Raw genomic sequence first — 21,900 nt, 5'->3', positions numbered from 1 at the left:
GGAGAGGAGAGGCATGAGGTCTCCATTGAGGTTAAGGTTAGGATTAGGTTTATAAACAACATTTTAAATGGAAATCATGACTGGATCCAGAATTGCTGACTGGCCAACATCACCGACTACAGCGTGGGAAAAGCAATGTCATGTCAGGTCATCATCAGCTGTGTCCTTGGTGTCACTTGCTGTTACAATACGGGAGCCCAGGTCTTTAGAAAATCAGGTCCAGAAAACTATGACAAAACCATCCCCCCGTTTCCTTGACAACGAGGGACCCAAGTTCTATCCATAACTATAAGTAATATGTACATGTATTCACAATGCCATGAATCCATAACTATTGAAGTATGTACATGCACAACGCCATTTATCCATTTTTGGAATAGAACTTATTCAGTATTTCAAAAATACAAATGCACCTTTAGCAGACATGTTGGAAATTACCTGTTTGTGGAGCACCTTGAGCAGACCTGGGGTCAGGCATGTTGGAAAGTACCTGTTTGTGGAGCACCTTGAGCAGACCTGGGGTCAGACATGTTGCAAAGTACCTGTTTGTGGAGCACTTTGAGCAGACCTGGGGTCAGACATTTTGGAAAGTACCTGTTTGTGGAGCACCTTGAGCAGACCTGGGGTCAGGCATGTTGGAAAGTACCTGTTTGTGGAGCACTTTGAGCAGACCTGGGGTCAGCCCGGTGTCAGTCTTCTGCGTGGCCACATTCATCTCCAGACGATCCTTGACAGGCAGAGGCTTTCCCTTGGCCAGCGCACTGAAATAGCTGGTAAAGAGCAGACAGACACACACACATAGATGCAAACACAGACATGCACGCACACACACACAGACACACAAACGCATACATGGATACAAGCGCACAAATAAACAATCTGTTAATTTTGAAGGTGGTAGATTTCACATCAAGGTAAAAAGGGTCTTACTAGTCTGTACATATGATTAAGTAGATGAACCTTGCCGCCAGGCCTCTAAGGACTATGGTAGACGTAGGCTACTTACGCAATAGACCACACCAGCATATCCTGTGGCTGTGTTCTGATGGCCGCCTTAGTGAACTGTTTGAGGATGTTGGGTAGGTCACTAGGGATGTGTATCTGCTGGGCACAGTACAGTACGTCTGGAGGAGGCATGGCTGCATGTACCTGTGGGAGCAGATCGTATCACAATGTCAATGGTGCAACACATATGGGTTTGGATATATTTTTGTGACATTGTGAAGGCCATTATATGCTGGCACCATTTGGAAGTAATGGGAACGGTTATAAACCACAGTTAGGATTCATGTTTTTTTTCATGATACAGGGTGTGTTACGTGTTCCTCGTTTTGTCTTTCACACCAGGCAAACTTTGGTCCTCATTCACTAACATTTCCGTAAATGTTCTTCGTAAATATCTTTGTAACAACACATTTTTTAGAAGATCCCGCCGGATTCATGAAAAAACAGCCAAAGAGTTCTCAGCTGCACTCCCCTGAATGAGGAATGCAGCCGATTCTTAAATGGAACGTGTGTTCTCGTACACCTGGATTTGCATACATAAATGCCCCGCCAGCTTATAACATTTACATTTACATTTAGTCATTTAGCTGACGCTTTTATCCAAAGCGAGCGACTTACAAGTTCTGTACGACAAGTCATCAGGAAGGGCACAACTCTTATCAGCTGAACAATGTACATCAAAGTGTTGAGTGCTACAGTGTAGGTTAGTTTATTAGGACAAGTGCATGACAGTAAGGTTAGTTAGGGTTAGATTTTTTGTTTCTTTTTTTTTAATTTCAGATAATGGTTGAAGAAGTGCGTCTTTAGTCGACGGCGAATGATTGGATGGGTTTCGGCTGTCCTAACTGAGGTGGGTAGTTCATTCCACCATTGTGGGGCAAGGACTGAGAAAAGGCAGGTTCTCCTTGATGACCCTCCCGGAGCTCGGATAGGAGTGGGTCTGAGACGGCCAGAAGATGCAGAGCGTAGGGGTCTTGAGGGTGTGTAGTTAGAGACCATTGACCGGAGGTAGGCGGGAGCGGTTCCCTTTGCCGCACGGTATGCCAGGTCGAGGGCCTTGAAGCGGATTCGTGCAACCACAGGACCGTGTGCACACAGATTCAACAGGCAGTGCGAAAGCAATGATCAAGATGAGATTAGATTCAATTCAAATGTATTGTTGTCATCATACAGCACAAGTACAGTACAACGAAAATAGGTTTGGCATCCAACCAGAGAGCAAATATAACAGTAAAGTGCAATAGTAATATACAAGTATACAGGTGATTAAACTGAGTATAAAATATATAAATGGGTGATCGCGCTTATCAGATGTATACAGAGTTGTAGTATTAATATTTACAGTGATACAGGTAAAGTCTGGTAGTAAGTCATACTGGCCAGCAGCGTTGACACGGACTTGGACTCGAGCATTGACTGCAAGGTGCAGACTCGGACTCGGACTTGTTAATTGATAAATACAGTTTTAAAAAATCTTTGTAATAGGCCCTAATCATTTGACATAAGATATTGATGGCTATATTAATACCGTAACATTATTTAATTTCGTGCAAGGGCAGACGCGTGTGTTCCACCTACTGTACATACGGATTCATGTTGATACCCTTGTGTTCAGTACTCAAGATGCCTAGAGACGCCCCGAAGCACATCCAATATGTGTGTGCGAGTGCAAATTTTGTTTGGCTATTGTGTCACAAAGTAAACAAACTCCCTTTGAAATGATGACTGCTGTGTCATTTATGTTTAATATGTAGACCTTTTTTATTTGTATGTCAGCTCATTGACTGCCAGAGTGGAGAGTGGACCAAGCCGGTCGTTTTGATACCACACCACACAACAAGTCATCAGGAAGGGTACAACTCTATCAGCTGAGTAACAATGTTCATCAAAGTGTTGCGTGTTACAGTGTAGGTTAGTTTATTAGGACAAGTGCATGACAGTAAGGTTAGTTGGGGTTAGATATTTATTTAATTTTTTAAAAAGTTTTCCCATTGTTTCAGATGATGGTTGAAGAAGTGCGTCTTTAGTCGACGGCGAAAGATTGGACGGGATATGGCTGTCCTAACTGGGGTGGGTAGTTCATTCCACCATTGTGGGGCAAGGACTGAGAATAGGCGGCTTCTCTTTGATGACTCAAAGAGGCCTACTCCTATCCAAGCTCCGGGAGGGTCATCAAAGAGAAGCCGCCAAGTCTCTACGACAAACGGTTCAAAAGATACACAAGGGGGCGTGGCCTAAGGGGGTGTGGCCTACGGATCGGGGGAGTGGTCAACATAGACCAATGAAAGAGGATATCCCTACTGAGTACAATGACACAACCCGCAAGTCTCTACGACAAACGGTTCAAAAGATACACAAAGGGGGCGTGGCCTAATGGTGTGTGGCCTAATGATCGGGGGAGTGGTCAACATGGACCAATGAAAGAAGATATCCCTACTGAGTACAATGACACAACCCACGACAAACGGTTAAAAAGATACACAAATGGGGCGTGGCCTAATGATCAAGGGGTAATCCCCGGAAGGGGGAGGAGCAGAACGATGGGGGCGTGGTCAACATAGACCAATGAAAGAGGATATCCCTACTGAGTACAATAACACAACCCGCAAGTCTCTACAACAAACGATTCAAAAGATACACAAAGGGGGCATCAAGGGTTAATGCCCTGAGAGGTCATTGCTAGGTCAGCAGTACTGAGTTGATTGACAGCTCCCTCTGAGTCATGCCACCTGCTAGCCCTTAATTGATTCGAATCCTAACTGACGCAGAGTGACACAGACTATGGACCCAATGTATTTCAATGAGGGCTGAGGCATCCTTCACTCTCACGATGATTAAAGCAAAACGATAAGAGATGAAGCTTAGTCATCTTAATATGAGCACTTGAAGGGTTATGTGAAGGGTTATCTGCGATATTGTGTAATTTTTGAACATCATTAACACTTTCAGTGCCGTTCACGTAGATCTATGGTTCTGTCGTCCGATCGTTGAGTGCCGGAAACGTAAATCTACGTTTCTGTCACGGAATTTTTTTTTATCATCTATATCCATTCATAATTCAGCGGGGCACCTTGTGCATACTGTTCTGAGTGTGTCTAAGCTGGCAGACGGTATTATACCGCCCTCTAACGCCTTCGGCCAGTAATGCACCCGGTTACAAACGGGTTCGTTTATTTTCTATACCCAGCTGCGGCGTGGGGGCGGGTCCTAAACACTCCGGCAAAACACACGCTTATAGGGATGGCTTGGACAACTGACCCCGCCCGCCCGTTGAAGAGCAATGCCCAATAACATCGGAGGCACGATCGCTGTGGATAACTGGAATGGCGATGAGATTATTGGATTCTTTTTTTTTCATTACTTCAGAGACCAGGTAAGGACACTATATGAAAGCTTGCGTTGATCTGATATTTATTTCTACTGCGATTGAAGCTATATGTGTTTATGTGTCTGGCTGTTCTGCCGTTGGGATGCAGGAGGGGGGGGGGGGGGGCACGCCGGTCTAAACCACATTGCATGCGTGCACCACAAAGAATAATAGTGATGATCTAGCGTTGATTTCAGGAAGATCCGATAATCAGGCGAAAAATGACAACGTGTTTATTGAATTACACAATAACGCTGTTTTCGTGTCTTTTCCCTGGAATTGCTCAGAAGCGGCCGGACTATGTTCATATTCAAAACGGTATCAAACGGAAATGTACGGATGAAAAAAGAATCTGTTTTTTGCACGTTGACCAGAAGTAGCTCAATGAGACTCGAGGGCGTTATTAGACCCATAGCGATACTATAAAATATAGGTTTAGTTCTACAAACTACAACTACGTTTACATGGGGTTAATGGGCGGCACGGAAGTGGTCACTTCCCGGAAAAGGCGTGGCACTCAATGTGTTAATTGTATATATTAATATATATTTTAAAACATTTTGTACCATTACTTTATGTATGTCTTTACTTATCTAAATTCCATTAACTCCATGTAAGCAACCCCAGGAACCCCATGTTATTGACTGTCATTCTCAGTTTAAATGTTTGAATTTTTGAATATGAATATATATTTAAAAACAGTTTGTACCATTACTCTATTTAATTATATCAATTCAGTTAACCCCATGTAAGTAACCCCATGTTATTAAAAATGTGTCATGCTCACAGTTCAAATGTTTGAATTAAGCATAACTTATTTGTGCCTCAATGCCTACATCTATAGTTGATTGGCTGCTAGTCTCTAGCATTCAGTCTTCAACCTTAACCCTTACACTGCCGCACTACCAAACGGTTAACCCTTTCACCGCGACAATACACAGAAGGTTAACCCTTTCACTGCCACACTACAGAAGGTTAACCCTTTACTATCACACTACCGTCTCTCCAGCTTCCTCCCTGGCCTCTGGCACCTCAACAGCATCCTCCACGGCCTCTAGCACCTCCATGGCCTCTAGCACCTCTCCAGCTTCCTCCCTGGCCTCTGGCACCTCAACAACATCCTCCATGGCCTCTAGCACCTCTCCAGCTTCCTCCACGGCCTCTAGCACCTCTCCAGCTTCCTCCATGGTCTCTGGCACCTCAGGCTTCAATCTATGTTGTTTAGTCTATCTGTTCAGTACTGTTCAGTACTGTTTCAAGATGCACAATGAGATCTTCTGAGAGAATTGTTGAATAGATACACAAATGTTCTAGAATGTTTGATTATGACATGACATCACAAATGTACTATTATGACATCATACTGTGACATCAAAAATGTTCTATAATGTTATATTATGACCTCATACTGTGACATCACAAATGTTCTAGAATGTTCTATTATGACATCATACTGTGACATCACACCGGAACATGTTTGAGTCCATTTGAATAATATAAATAATATGTTTGGTAAGGCTGTCCCCGAAGCCTGTTTTTGGGATTCAAACTTTGTCAGGGTTCTTCGAACGGACGTTCGAACCTTCGTTTTTAATAAAAAATTTAAATAAAATAAATAATTCACATTTTTTTTTATAATTTTTTTTTTATATATCCTCAAACTAAATCCTCAATTTGAATAAAGTGATTAATCTGATTAAACGAGTCTTTTTTCTTTTATTATTTTGTTAGTGATGTAATAAAAAATAACACTATAATAAAAAACGATAATATACGATTCGTAAACACTCTGATTAACCAAAACACTTAAAAGAAAACTGGATGAATTATTATAATAATATGTGGGTGGCACTTCTTTATCGTTGCTATTGTAGATAACTGTGGCAATTCTAGAGTTAATACATGTAAAGAATTTTATTCATTGATAACCCAAAAAAAACATTATTGAGGAGAGAATGTGTATATCTGTGTTTTAATTTTGTGTACACACTTATCCCGCCCATAATGGGAGTAGGTAAATTGTTTCTGCTTGGGGAGAAGTCTTGGTTTTGGGGAGAGTAATGCTTAGGGTTTCCAACCTGCTCTACTTCTAGAAACAAAACAGTGAACAAAATGTGTATCTTAGCAGCTTTAGGGGCTACAGGCGTGTAGTTCACCAGTTTGATAAGAATCTATTATTTGGAAAACAGAAAATACTCTGTTACACTATAACCACTTGTAGGGCTGGGCGATATGGCCAAAAATGATATCGCGATAACGATATCGATAACAATATCATATCACATGCGATATCGATAATTATCGATATTGTTATAAGTATTATTTTAAACAACAGATGTATGTTTATTTTGCAGCAATTCTTTGTCGTTGCCGCCATCTTTAGTGTTACATCCCCTCACACACTCCAGTTCTCAGGCTGCAGCTGGTTTGAAAGCGAAAGCTACACTCTAGTTAATTCAATCGCCATTCATTCCCTATGGACCGAGATTTCCCGTTTAAAGTCGATGTGTAGCCAAACGGTGAGGTGAGACCTTCCAAAAGACCTGAAAAAGAAAAAGGAAACGATGGAGCTTGATGCACAACTGGCAGCTACCAACGCAAGAATAGCAGTATTTCAATCCCCCAGTCACCAATCTCTTTCATTCACACAGTCCGATGGAATGGACTCCTACTACAGGAAAGGAACAAGGTTAAAGGAACCCTCAGTCACTCTCAATCCTCATGCAAAAGAATATACATCACTACCACAGCAACCGTCTATGCAACCACCAGAACTGCAGCAACCATCTGCACAGCAATCATATGTGCAACAACCATCACTATGGAAACCACAAGCTATGCAACAGCAACAAGCACCCATTCAACAACCACCACCCTGGCAAATACCACAAGCTATGCAACAGCAACAAGCACCCATTCAACAACCACCACCCTGGCAAATACCACAAGCTATGCAACAGCAACAAGCACTCATTCAACAACCACCACCCTGGCAAATACAACAACCTATGCACTCGGTGCAGCCAACACCCATTCAACCGCCCCCATTTTGGCAAAGACAACAATCTATGCTGTTACAGCCAACCCTCATTCAAACACAACCGCCATCTTTACAAAGACAACATGTGTCTTGGGATGGAGAACAGGACAATACAACTCACATGGACCCTCCTGTGCAGCTAACGACCCCAACTGTAATTTCACCCCAAAGCAATGAAACCTCAGTTGTATGTAACCTATTAAAAAGGCAAAATGAGATAACAGCAATGCTAGTGGAGCAGCAAACCACTCACTTACTGCCACCAAGAGAGATTCCATATTTTGATGGGGATCCTCTGCAGTACAGAACCTTTGTCAGAGCCTTTGTTCATTGTGTGGAGAAGAACACGAGAAACAGAGGTGATTGTTTGTACTTCTTGGAGAAGTACACCAGGGGTCAGCCTAAAGAGCTTGTGCGTAGCTGTCAACACATGGCTCCAGACAGAGGCTATGATATGGCTAAGTACCTACTTGAACAACACTTTGGAGATGAATATAAAATCACAGCAGCTTACATGGAGAAGATGCTCAACTGGCCGCTAGTGAAGGCTGAAGACATAAAATCTCTTCAAGCCTATGCTCTTTTCCTTCGGGAGTGCTGTAATGCTATGGAGAATGTCCAGTACATGAGGGAACTCGATATGCCAGCGAACATGAAAGTATTGATTTCAAAGCTTCCATACAAGCTCAGAGAGAATTGGAGAGTCTCTGTATGTTCGATAATGGAAAAACACCATCGCAGACCACAATTCATGGATATTGTCACATTCATTGAGCGCCAGGTAAAGATTGTCTCAGACCCAGTCTTCGGAGACATTCAAAATACACCACCAAATACAGGAAGTAGACCTATGAACATGAACAGAATGAAATCACAAATTAAACCCAAATTCAAAGGAGACAGTTTTGCAACCACAGTTACTACCATCGAAACCCCTGCAAAGCAAATAAATGCATCTGCTCACAACACCAACACTTGTGTATGTTGCTCTAAAAATCACACTCTGGATCAATGTCCTCAGATGGAGGAGAAGACACACAGGGACAAGATTACTTTTATAAGGCAAAAAGGAATCTGTTTTGGCTGCCTTCGCATTGGACATCTTAGCAGGAATTGCGAGAAGCGCTTGACTTGCAAGGTGTGCAGCCAAAACCATCCCAGTGTTCTTCATATTAATCAGAAGGAGAGAGCAAGCAACACAAACCAGCCAAAGAAACCTTCGGTGAGTAACGCACAGATCTCTTTGCAAACATGTGGACAAACAGGGGCCGGAAGCAGCAATGGGACTCTGTCAATCTTGCCTGTACAGGTGAAGTCCAGCAAGGGAGACAAAATCATCACAACATATGCATTTTTAGATCCAGGCAGCACTGACACATTTTGTTCAGAATCCCTAATGAGAAGGCTGAACCTTACAGGAAGGAAAACACAAATCAGCTTACATACCATGGGCCCAAAGGCATCTGTGTCCAGCTACATACTGACAGACTTGGAGATCTCCAGCCTCACTGGGAAACAGTTCTATGACCTGCCCAAGGTCTACACCCAGAAGAGGATGCCCGTAACCACGAGTAACATCATTAGCCAAGAGGAGTTGGCTAAGTGGCCATACTTAGATGGGGTTGCCCTTCCTCGGATTCAAGCTGATGTGGAGTTATTGATAGGTACCAATGCCTCCAAATTGCTTGAACCTTGGGAAATTGTGAATAGTCATGGCAATGGGCCATATGCCATTAAGACCCTATTGGGGTGGGTCGTTAATGGTCCCCTATCAGGCTACAGTGAGCAGCGGAGTGAGAATGTCAACCCCGCTGCTATTGTTAATAGGATCTCTATAACAAATCTGGAGGAGTTGCTGAACAATCAGTACAACCATGATTTTAATGAAAGGTCATCAGAAGACAAAGAGGAAATGTCGAGGGATGATATGAAGTTCATGGAAATCATGACTGATTCATGCAAACTGCAAGATGGACATTACACCTTGGAGCTTCCCTTTAAAAGGAAAGAAGTGTCTCTGCCAAACAATCAGTTTGTTGCTAGGCAACGCATCCTTGGACTGAAAAGGAAGTTTGGGAGAGATGAGAAGTTCCACCGAGAATACACCAACTTTCTCGACGACGTAATCAGTAAAGGATATGCTGAACGTGTTCCTGAACATCAAGTGGAACGGTGTGATGGAAAAGTGTGGTACATTCCACACCATGGAGTGTACCATCCCAGGAAGGGCAATCTGCGTGTCGTATTTGACTGTGGAGCAGAGTATAGAGGAAAATCTCTCAATAAGGAGCTTCTACAAGGCCCTTACCTCACCAGCACCTTGTTAGGAGTCCTCACACGTTTCCGGCAAGAACCTGTAGCCTTAATGACTGATGTTAAAGCGATGTTCCATCAAGTCAATGTGGCACAGAAAGACAGAGATTTTCTTCGGTTCTTGTGGTGGCCTGACGGCGACGTATCCCAAGAACTGGTAGAATATAGGATGACTGTGCATCTCTTTGGGGCAGTGTCTTCTCCTAGCTGTGCTTGTCATGCCCTCCGAAAGACAGCAGAAGATAACCACAACAGTTTCCCTGCTGAGGTACTTGACACGGTCAACAGCAACTTCTACATGGATGACTGTCTTAAGAGCTTGCCATCAGAAGAGGAGGCTGTTAAAATGGTCAAGGATTTGACAGATGTTTATCAAAAAGGAGGCTTCCATTTGACAAAATGGATTAGCAATAACCGTGGAGTGCTGCTATCCATTCCAGAGGAAGACCGATCCAAGAATTTGCTTGACTTGGATCTCGACAGAGACCAATTGCCAGTGGAGAGGGCCCTTGGACTTCATTGGTGTGTTGATACAGACACTTTTAAGTTCAAGTTGGCACTCAAAGAACAGCCTCATACTCGACGTGGGATTCTATCGATGGTCAGCTCAATCTATGATCCTTTAGGATTTCTTGCCCCACTCACACTTCCAGCCAAGCTCATACTGCAAGATATGTGTAGGAGGAACTATGGATGGGATGATCAAATTCACCCAATTCTCCAACAGCAGTGGACGAAGTGGTTGAGAGACCTGGAAAGAGTGATGGCATTCAAAGTTGAATGATGCCTCAAGCCGGCAGATTTTGGAGAAACCATTCGTGGTCAACTACATCACTTCTCTGATGCCAGCGAAAGTGGATATGGCACTGTGACCTATCTGAAGATATGGAACAACAGCAACAGGTGTCATGTCTCTTTTCTGTTAGGTAAAGCCAGAGTTTGCCCACTAAAGCAAGTCACCATTCCACGCGTGGAACTCACTGCAGCTGTTCTTGCTGTTCGTGTGGACACCATGCTCAGAGCCGAAATTCAGCTTTGCCTTGAGAAATCTTGTTTCTGGACTGACAGTACTTCAGTTTTAAAGTACATCAGAAATGAAGACAAGAGATTTCACACCTTTGTGGCAAATAGGATTTCTACCATCCGAAGAACATCTGAAGTCACGCAGTGGAGGTACATTCATACCACTCAGAACCCTGCTGACAAAGCCTCAAGGGGAGTTACGGTGGATGATTTGCTGACCAACAGAAGTTGGATTTAAGGCCCTGAGTTTCTTTGGAAACCAGAGGAAGAGTGGCCAGATAGTATCTTGGAGTACAACATTGCTGCTGATGACCCTGAGGTCAAAAAGGATCTCACCATCAACGCAGTAATTGTCGATGCACCAAGTGCCACACACCAACTGATCACCTACTTTTCTGACTGGAAAAGGTTGAAAAGGTCAGTTGCTTGGATCCTGAAATTACGAAAGACTCTATTGGAGATGAGTCGTAAAAGAAACCAACTGAGTCATGAAGATGCAGACAAAGTGGAACAGGAAATGCAACAAAGTAGAGCTGCATTGGGAAACCAGAACTTAACACCAGATGATCTTTCTACAGCTGAGTCTGCCATCATTCGCTTCACTCAACAGCAAAGGTTCCCTGATGAACTTGCTGTGTTGACATCTGGAAAGGGTGAAGTAAAGAAAGACAGTCCCATCTATAAACTGGACCTCATTCTGGAGGATGGCTTGCTTAGAGTTGGAGGGAGGTTGAGTAGGGCAGCAATGTCTGAGGAATCTAAACATCCTGTTATCCTCTCGAAAGACCTCCATGTATCGACTCTCATACTAAAGCACATCCACGAACAGATGGGTCATGGTGGGAGAAACCATGTTCTCTCCAGATTGCGCCGAAAATATTGGATCACTAGTGCCAATGCAGCAACAAGAAAGGTCCTGTCTGACTGTGTCTTCTGCAAACGCCATAGAGGAAAGTTGGGTGAGCAGAAGATGTCAGACTTGCCTCTAGAGCGAATCGTTGCTGATCTTCCTCCATTTACCAATGTTGGAGTTGATTATTTCGGCCCGATTGAGGTCAAGAGGGGACGTTCCTTTGAAAAGCGCTATGGAGTCATTTTCACCTGTATGGCATGTAGAGCAGTCCATTTGGAAGTCGCTTATTCATTGGATACGGACTCCTGTATAAATGCTCTACGCAGGTTTGTTTGTAGAAGAGGACCCATCTCTCATTTAAGATCGGACAATGGAACCAATTTTGTTGGTGCTAAAAGAGAGTTGAGGGAAGCTCTCGCTGCTTTAAACCACAGCAAAATACAATCAGCTTTTCTGGAAGAAGGAATTCAGTGGAGCTTCAACCCACCAACAGCTTCTCATCATGGAGATGCATGGGAGCGCATCATACGGATGATTCGACGAATACTAACATCAGTTCTACACCAGCAAACCTTGAATGACGAAGGATTTCATACAGTGCTGTGTGAAGTCGAAGCCATTCTTAATGATCGCCCCATAACTAAGTTGTCTGGAGATCCCAACAATCTGGAAGCTCTCACTCCCAATCACATTCTCACAATGAAAAGAATGCCAATATTGCCACCTGGATTGTTTGAGAAGTCCGACCTCTACCTCAAAAGGAGATGGAGACAAGTCCAATACATCTCAGACCTTTTTTGGAAACGCTGGCTGAGAGAATACTTACCTTTGCTACAGGAGCGGCAGAGGTGGAGTAAGGAGAGACGAAGTCTTGTCCCTGGAGACATTGTATTGATCGCAGACGCTACAGCTCCACGTGGTTCCTGGTTACTTGGAAGAGTCCTGGAGACCTATCCCGACAGGAAAGGACTGGTGCGTTCTGCACGAGTGAAGACAAAAACGAGCACACTGGATAGACCAGTAACTAAACTTTGCTTGCTTCAAGAAGCTGCAATTTAAAGCTTCTAATTCAAATAATTGTTTTTTGAGTTCTTTTTTATGAATATATTGGCTCCATTACGTAAATATTATTTTGAATTGTTCCTGGCCTCCTGCCATTCTCAATTAGGGGCCGGTGTGTTGGAGCCAAAAAGCCGTTCTGTTTATTTCATTTTATTTGTACTCACGGTGGCATTTTCAGTCACCATGGCAACCGCCACAGGGGTTGGTTACCCATTTATACTGATCAGTGGGTGACGAGCGGCAGGTGTGCAAGGGGATAGCCAAACAGTTTTTGACCGTGTTCGTGTTGATGTGCCGTATAGGTCGGCGTTCAGTGTAATTAGGAAAAGAGTTTTTTGTATTATATTATTTGGTTGATAATGGTCAATAAAAGGATTGGCATATCGAAAATGATACGAGCACTCTGGACATTGAATTCTTCAAGCACGCGTCTAACTCAAGCCAGCCCACTTGCCCCTCGCAGTAGGCTTATAGGTAAAGGAGTCTACAATTACAATAGGGTACCCACACTAACTAAAGCATTCCAGTAAACACAGCCTACATGGCAAGCATTTTTATAATATACAGTAAACACTATCTTTGTGGTATTTAGTCCGAGTAGCACTTGTCTCCATGCAGCTTCTTGCTATATACTGTGTATGGGGTTGAATATGATATAAAATACAATGCCAGTAAGAGTGTTGTTTAAAGAGGACAAATGTCTCAAATGTTCTGACTTGAAATTGTCTGAAAATAATCTTGGGGTCTGTGAAAAGGTAAAATATCTTGGACATTTGATTACAGAACAAATGACAGATGATGATGATATATATACAGGCAATGCCGCAGGATGTATGCACAAGCGAACACTCTCTCACGCAGGTTTAGTATGTGTACAGATGGAGTGAAAGTGTCTCTGTTCAGAGCATATTGTACACCACTTTATACTGCACACTTGTGGTCAAGCTACAAAAAAACAAGTTTGCAGAGACTTCAGGTAGCTTATGCCATGAGAATATTACTCAAAAGACTTAGATGGTGTAGTCAAGTGCAAGTGAAATGTTTGTGGCTGCAGGTGTCAATACCTTCCAAGCTGTTTTAAGAAATCTTATGTATAAATTCATCTGTTGACTAAATGACTCTGGAAATGAGATCATTCTGGTTTTAACGGACATTAGGCTCAGTGCCACACGTTACCACTCATCGATGTGGAGACATTGGCACAGCTGTCTATTTGTGGGACGTTGATGTGTATTTTAACTTTTAAGTAATGTTATTTTTGCCTGTTGTGTGTAATTTTATATAGGTTGTGTATGTTTTATTTGTTTTATCTGGACCATGAGTCTGTATTAAAGTTTGATTGATTGATTGATTGATTGATTGATTTGAACTTACTGCAAAATTATAACAACATTCTGTCTTCCACCCCTTGATTCTACTTGCTTTGACTGTTCAAATGAGATCAACCATCAAAATTTGATAAGGGGTTCCAGAGATATCACTGTGCAAAACACACCGGTCAATTTTGACAGGAAATGTTATGGGAAGGGTACGACAGAGTACAGCAACTTGCAATGGGCCTGGTCTACAAGATACACTACACGACCAAGGTTTTGATTGATTGATTGAAAAGTTGATTAACAGATTGCAGAATGGGTACAGTACAGTACAGCTCAATACATACAATTGTAGTATTGCAGACCAGATGCAGACCAGAGAAAGACTTTCGTCTTGTTTACATCAGGGTCCCCCATTTTCAATTCATCATAACATATATGACATACATGACATACAGATAGACAGTACTGCTACATCTATACATTTATGACATATCAGATTTGCAAATACAGTACTGTTTGTGATACAAAAGTGTCCAGAAAAAGAGTGTATTTGGCGTAGAAACTGTACATTGGAGGAGGTTGGGTGGGTGGGGTGGGGTTGGGTGGGTGAGGGCTGTACATTGGAGGTGGGGGGGGGGGGGGGTTGGGTAGGGGACACACACACATTTTACACTGTACATTGGAATACTGACAAAGCCTTACTTGGTCATTTACTGTACAACTAGGTTAGGACATTTGTAGGGGCCAGTTTCGAATTGCAGTCTCACGTAGGTGTTTTTTGAGAGTGTTTTTGAAAGTGGGTAGTGATTCACATTCCTTTACAGCTTTGGGTAGGGCGTTCCACATTGATGTGGCATAATTGCGAAACGTGTTTAGTCCCTTGTTTGAGCCGAATCTGGGTTTTACATGATTTGTGGAGCTCCCTCTGGTGTTGTGATCGTGGTATTCACTGACCTTTGGGAAGTATTTTGACATGTACATGGGTACCTTGGTCGCGTAGTGTATCTTGTAGACCAGGCCCATTGCAAGTTGCTGTACTCTGTCGTCTACTCTAAGCCATCCTAGGTTGTCAAAGTGGGCAGGGGTGAGGTGGGTTCTAGGAGTCAGGTCAAGTAGTAGTCTGACTAACTTGTTTTGAGATGTTTGTAATTAGTTTTTTAGTGCCTTTGAGGTGCTTTGGTACCATGAGGTGCAAGCATAGTCGTAGTACCCTTGAATGAGTGCTCCTGCTAGAGTCTTCAGGGTATTCTTGTTTACCAGAGAGGAGATCCGGTACAAGAATCGCGTTCGTTGGTTGACTTTTTTTTCTTACATTGGATGCCATTTTGTCACAGGAAAGATTAGCCTCTAGGATGGAACCCAGGTAGGTAATTTAAATCTTTCCTTGTGATAATATTGTCACCCACTGTAACCGAGAAGCCGTCGGTCTTGCTGAGTTTGTTATTTGAACCGAAGAGAATGGACTCTGTTTTGCCCATGTGTAATGATAGTTTGTTGTCGGCGAGCCATATGCAGATTTTGCCTAGTTCCGAGCTGAGGGCTTTTTCAACCTGTAACTTGTTCTTGTCAGAGACCAGCAGGGCTGAGTCGTCCGCAAACAGGAACAAGTTGCAGTCACAAGCTGACGCCATGTCATTTGCATAAATTAGGAATAGTTGCGGTCCTAGTATGCTTCCTTGTGGAACACCACAGCTCACTGTGAGGGGGGGGGGGGATAGTGTACCGTTTACCTCCACCATCTGTTCCCTCCCCTCCAGGTAGGATTGTATCCAGCTCACTGATAAACCATCAAAACCAATTGCTTTTAGCTTGTCAATCAGAATGGTGTGATTGACAGTGTCGAAGGCCTTTTGTAGGTCCAGCATGACCATGCCGCAGTATTTGCCCGCGTCCACCTCTTGTTTGATGTGGTCGTTCAAGTAGAGAAGGCATGTGTCAGTGGAGTGGGATGTTCTGAAGCCAGATTGGAATTCGTAGATTAGATTTTTTTTCCGTGAGGTACTTTTCGATCTGTTCGTATACAATTTTTTCCATGACTTTCGAGATGGATGTAAGGATAGAAACAGGGCGGTAGTTGCCCGGGTCTAATTTGCTGCCCTTTTTGTGCAGGGGTGTTACTCTCGCAATTTTGAAGTCCTTGGGGACGTGTCCCTGTTTTATGGAGAGGTTTATTATGTGTGTGATGACTGGGGTGATGGCTGCTGCTGAGTCTCTGAGGAATTTGGAGGGGATGTTGTCATGGCCAGTGGCCTTGTTTGGTTGGAGGGCGCTCAGTTTTTTGAGTACCTCATCTGTAGTTACCATTTCCAGTTTGAAGTCGTCTTTGTGGACGCCTAGGTTCTTGTAGTATGCTACTATGTGTTCTACCCCATACTGCCCTGAGTGGGAGGGTAGTGTGTTTACCAGTGTTGTGGCTATGTTTGTACATGTATGTCAAAATACTTCCCAAAGGTCAGTGAATACCATGATCACAACACCAGAAGGAGCTCCACAAATCATGTTAAACCCAGATTCGGCTCAAACAAGGGACTAAACAAGTTTCGCAATTATGCCACATCAATGTGGAACGCCCTACCCAAAGCTGTAAAGTAATGTGAATCATTACCCACTTTCAAAACCACTCTCAAAGAACACCTACGGCGGGAGACTGCTCGAAACTGGCCCCTGTAAATGTTCTAACCCAACCTCCTCCAATGTACAGGAAATGACCATGTATGGTTTTGTCAATATTCCAATGTATAGTTTTGCTTGTACAGTTGTACAGTGCCCCCCCCCCCCCCCACCTCCAATGTACAGCCCCCCCCCCCCCCCCCCCCTCAACCCCACCCCACCTACCCAACCTCCTCCAATGTACAGTTTCTACGTCAAATGTATACTCTCTTTTCTGGACTCTTTTTGTATCACAAACAGTACTGTATTTGCAAATCTGGTATGTCATAAATGTATAGATGTAGCAGTACTGTATGTCATAATATGTTATGATGAATTGAAAATGGGGGACCCTGATGTAAACAAGACGAAAGTCTTTCTCTGGTCTGCATCCCCTTAACAATTGTATGTATTGAGCTGTACTGTACCCATTCTGCAATCTGTTAATAAAGTTTTCAATCAATCAATCAATCAATCAATCAATCAAGGGGCGGGGGTTAACTTATGACCTAACCCAAGAAGGGTTAATAACACAGGCACGCACCAATCTCTACGTCCTGCTTTTCGGCGTACTTAAATACTGTTCTCAGCTAAGAACGAATCCCAGATAATAATTGTTTCACACAGCCCATTACACTAAGTTAGATTACTTGCTGTTTATGAAGATGCATTTGGCTAACGCTAACCTAGCTTAAAGTTTTAACTAGCTTGTAACATTTTACTAACCTTAACGTATTCAGATGCTCTGGCAGTTAACGACAGTCAACAAGAGGACAATACGTTGTGTAATTTCTATAATCACAATAATACAAAATAAACGTTACCTTTTACGGGTTCTTGAATATATCGTGGATGTTGCTGTCTTTATCTCTGCATAGCAACCCGTTTATAAACATAGCAACAAGTCACATGGCAGGTTAGTGTGGTCCTGTATTGATTGATTTACAACAGTACGGCTCAATACACATAATTGTTAAGGGGATGCAGACCAGAGAAAGACTTTCGTCTTGTTTACATCAGGGTCCACCATTTTCAATTCATTATAACATTTATGACATACAGATATACAGTAGTTTATTTACAGATTTATTTATTGTCAACACCACCATTCCTCCCAGATGTCGAGCTCCTCATTCCATTTACTTACATTAATTTTGGGGACCCAGTCTAATATCATACAGTACTTCTAGATACTTACATAGAGGTAAAACTGCTGAAACTTGACCGTAAATTATCCCTTTGGACAAATAAACGGGTTATTAACCAGAATCTCTGGACTGCATTCATATATCATTTTTATCCAAAGCGCTTTACAACTTATGCCTCACATTCACACACCGACAGCAGAGGCAACCATGCAAGGTGCCATCCTGTTCATCGGGAACAGTTAGTGTCTTGCTCAAGGACATTGACAAGTGAAGCTGGAATTGAACCGGTAACCTTCAGATTACCAGACAACCGCTCTACCTCCTGAGCCACTGTCACCCCTACAAGACGAGTTGATTGTGTTTTAAATCCTCATGGTTAGTTTAGGTACTTATACCCAAAAGACTGATGGTACAATTCCAAACTCAAGAGTTCCAGCTGTGCTGGACTATGGCTCCCATCTTATGCAGTGCCCTTGAGCAAGGCGCTGAATGCCCCAACAGCTCCAGGGCCCTGCATTGCATTTGCTTCTCCACTCTGCTCTCAAGATGATTTCCAGTTATCTTGTGCAAGTAAACAGACTAACTATTATTAACACAAACATACAATCACACAAAAACAGGTCAACCATCAACATGAGGATTTTATTATTAAACAGCTCTTTGAAAATACAGGTTTACAGATTGTGATTGATAGAAAAAAATTGCATGACGACCAGCATTTGGTAAGACAGACTGGTGGACGACTCAAAAAGCATTACCCCCCACCCCCCCGCTCAAAGTATGTTCACGGTTTACTCGGATAGACAAATAAAAAATAAAAAGTCATACTTAACAGTCCACAGTACACACACAATCCATGTCAGTTCATACTGTAACTTACACGCTGGTAAGTGCAAATGGTCCAGCACACATAACACACACACACAGAGTTGGGTACTAAGAAGTTGAACATACAAATCCCTGTCAGATTCAACTAACATTTAAGGGTAGCCACGTGGGACAAACAGCACAGCTTCTCCTCTCCTCCTTAGTTCCCTACATTTGTACACATCGCTGTTTTTGGGTGAAAACCTTGCATCTCCAAAAGGGCAAAAACAAAAGTTTTCAGGTCCACACCTGTGTATTTCTGGGGTTCTACAATGGGTTCTGCGTGGGCTCCATACCAGGCAGTAAGACACAACATAGAGAACCATGTCAACTTTCAAGTAAAAAAAAAATAAAGAAAATCCATGAAATTCACCATAACTGGAAAACGTTTTTTTTCTCTCACACAAACAGCAACAGGAGTATTAAAAAAAAAAAAAAAAAAAAAAAAAAAAAAAGCAATGATTAGACAATAACGAGGTTGGACGCTATGAAAACAACACAGGTTATATGGACATTTGTAATGGACTATCCCAATGTGGTCACCCCCCGAACTCCAACTCCCCCCTCCCCCAAAAACAATCTATTCCTCCACTTTGATACAAAAATAACCCACCATGGACACCTTCTTGTTCCTAGAAAACATCCTAGGATCAGACTTTACAACCCCAGCCAAACTATGTATTATAGTAAAAAGTAGTAAAATTTGTATTCCTGTGTTTTTGTTATTTTTCATACACACTATAGCTTTACCACAGAAATACTGTAGTGATTCAACATTATATTTCTATAGTGGAATATTATTGATATGTATAGTGAATTACTACAGTATTCGTATTCTGTACACACTAAAAGACATCACATACCATAGCAGCACTAGAATATAATAGGATATGGTTATTGCTATAGTGGTGTATTAGTTATTTCTATAGTAATTACTGTGTAGGAGAAAAACACAGGAATACTAGTTTTCCTATCATTCATTTTCATATGGGTTGGACAGATACCAAACCCTCCCCACCCCTCTACTCAGCATTCCCTTTGCCCTCTATGGCCCTATACCTGGACCAAACCTGGCCCTATACCTGGCCCAAACCTGGTCCTATACCTGGCCCAAACCTGGTCCTATACCTGGCCCAATACCTGGACCAAACCAGGCCCTATAACTGGACCAAACCTGGCCATGTACCACGTTACTACCTGACATTCAGTCACTTCTCTGGGATGGGTTGATTTTGTCAAGCTAGCGCAATGAAACCTAGAACAATAAAAAGAGGACGGGTCGGTGTCGTCATTGGAAACATTGGAAGACCGTATCCCAAGTTACCGCTACTTTCCAGGCGGGAGCAGGGAAACCATTGTCTAATGTTCCCATGAAGATGTGCACCTGCAAGAACATTTGGGCTATGACCTCATCCTCTTAAAAATTCAAAAAGAAAAAAGATTATAATAATAATAACTCAGGTCTGCTGACATTCCCACAAACATCTTAGTGCTAAAGGCGATGATACACAGGCAAGGATTTTTGCACCAATGTTATGGTCAAATTTGCCCAACAGTTACACCATGAAGAAACAGTATTTATTCTCCCTATAGAGTGCCATCTGATCCACACTGGCTTGGTTTCAGTCGACCATCCACGTCCCTGCAGAGAGCAACTCGGCCTTCAAAACGTGTTCATATACACCATGGCCTTAAAACCAGATTTCACTTTGGTAGAATATTCAACAGGTTTTAGGGCTGGATATTGAAATTCAATACTTTTATGGTACCCATCGAATTGAGTCAATACTACCCTCTGGAACTCACTCCCTCAAAACATCCGCAGTGCTACATCCCTGCACTCCTTCAAATCCCAACTCAAAACCCACCTTTTCACCAAATTTGTAAATGACTGCCTGATTTCCCCTTTTTTCTTTCGTTTTATTTCCTTCTTTCCTTTTGATTATTATTTTGTTGTTACGTTGTTCCCTGTCCCCCTCCCTTAGCTGTTAAGCGCCTTGGGTCTCCTGAAAGGCGCTATATAAATTTAAGATATTATTATTATTATATCAAGTATCAGGTCATTTGATCCCAAATTCTTCGATACCACAGCGTTTTTCTGATACTCGATAGTATTGAAGCAATTCGATCGACACCGTCATTCGATACCAAATTTCGCTACCTAAGTAGTTCATGTCATCAGTGTCAGTGAGCCAATAAGCATATTTGTTCCAAGATATAACATTCCTTCTGTTCAACCACGATCCAAAATCATCTAGAATGTAACAACGCCTCCGATTGGCTCACACGGCACACACGGACGCACATAACTTAGGCATTGGCACAGGTATCAAACGATACCCAGCCCTAGTAGGTTTAACATCCACACACTGACACTCCAGGATGTCTAGGAGGTGGTGCATGTAAATGTAATTTCTTATCGTCGTTTCCTCTGTCCTAAGGAGAAGAAATAAATAAGGCGTCCAACAGATATTCACAGGGTTGGGACATCCTCAACGGAAGATATCACTTCATCAACCTCCGTTAATCATGTCTCAATAAGGAGAGTAGAAACGGGGCACTGAGATGTATGTGTGCACTAAAAAGAAAACAAACTTAAAATGTTCTACCAAGGTGAACCATCGCTCTCATAGCACTCTATTCTACAAGCCAATGTTTTAACCCTTTCACTGCCGCACTACCAAACTGTCGACCCTTTCACTGCGACAATACAGAAGGTTACCCTTTCACTGCCACACTACAGAAGGTTAACCCTTTACTATCACACTACAGACGGTTAACCTTCTGTAGTGTGATAGTAAAAGGGTTAACCTTCTGTAGTGTGGTAGTGAAAGGGTAGATCACTCCAGTGCTAGTATGCTTTCGGGGAAGAAGAAACAGGTTCAGGTGAGGGTTCCGTCTCTATCTCTTCCCCCTCTTGTTGCCGACAGGGGGCTTCTTGAGCTGGAGCAGAGGTCCCGCCACGCCGAAGCCTGTGGCTGGAGGGTTAGACACGCCGAAGGTGAGGCCGGCTGAGGCATTAATGCCGGGGTTACTGAAGTTAAAGCCTGAAGTACTGCTACTGCCAAAACCTGGAGAGGAGAGAGAGGGGGGGGGGGGGGTGAAAGAGGACAACGAGTTGAAAGAGCACAGAAAATCCATATATAAAACATGTACATGTACATGTGTGTATGTCAGGGTTTCCACAGACATTGCAAAATGAAATTCAAGGACTTTTCCTATTCATTTTCAAGGATGTCACTCGAAGGATACAA

General features: G+C 42.8%; 2 protein-coding genes across 6 annotated transcripts in view; both read right to left on the bottom strand.

Annotated features, from left to right (window-relative positions):
• The window catches only part of ropn1l (rhophilin associated tail protein 1-like), a 30,172-nt gene extending 12,656 nt beyond the window's left edge, over positions 1-17,516 (bottom strand). The window contains exons 1-3 of the mRNA XM_084326454.1: positions 17,456-17,516; positions 1,007-1,149; positions 647-770 (exon numbers count right to left, since the gene is read on the bottom strand). Coding sequence (XP_084182580.1) covers positions 647-770; positions 1,007-1,137 — 255 coding nt within the window. The 5' untranslated portion in view covers positions 1,138-1,149; positions 17,456-17,516. The remainder of the gene's footprint in view (positions 1-646; positions 771-1,006; positions 1,150-17,455) is intronic.
• Positions 17,517-18,402: 886 nt separating this feature from the next.
• nup58 (nucleoporin 58) overlaps positions 18,403-21,900 on the bottom strand; it is a 66,835-nt gene continuing 63,337 nt past the window's right edge. For all 5 annotated transcript variants that reach the window (XM_084326106.1, XM_084326107.1, XM_084326108.1 and 2 more), the window contains one exon: positions 18,403-21,717. In XM_084326106.1, the coding sequence (XP_084182232.1) occupies positions 21,548-21,717 (170 nt within the window). In that variant the 3' untranslated portion in view covers positions 18,403-21,547. The remainder of the gene's footprint in view (positions 21,718-21,900) is intronic.

Source organism: Notolepis coatsorum (assembly GCF_963971535.1).
Source record: "Notolepis coatsorum genome assembly, chromosome: 12".
Classification (NCBI taxonomy): Eukaryota; Metazoa; Chordata; class Actinopteri; order Aulopiformes; family Paralepididae; genus Notolepis; species Notolepis coatsorum.
Note: the sequence above shows the minus strand (reverse complement) of the source record. Positions and strands in the feature narration are given on the sequence as shown.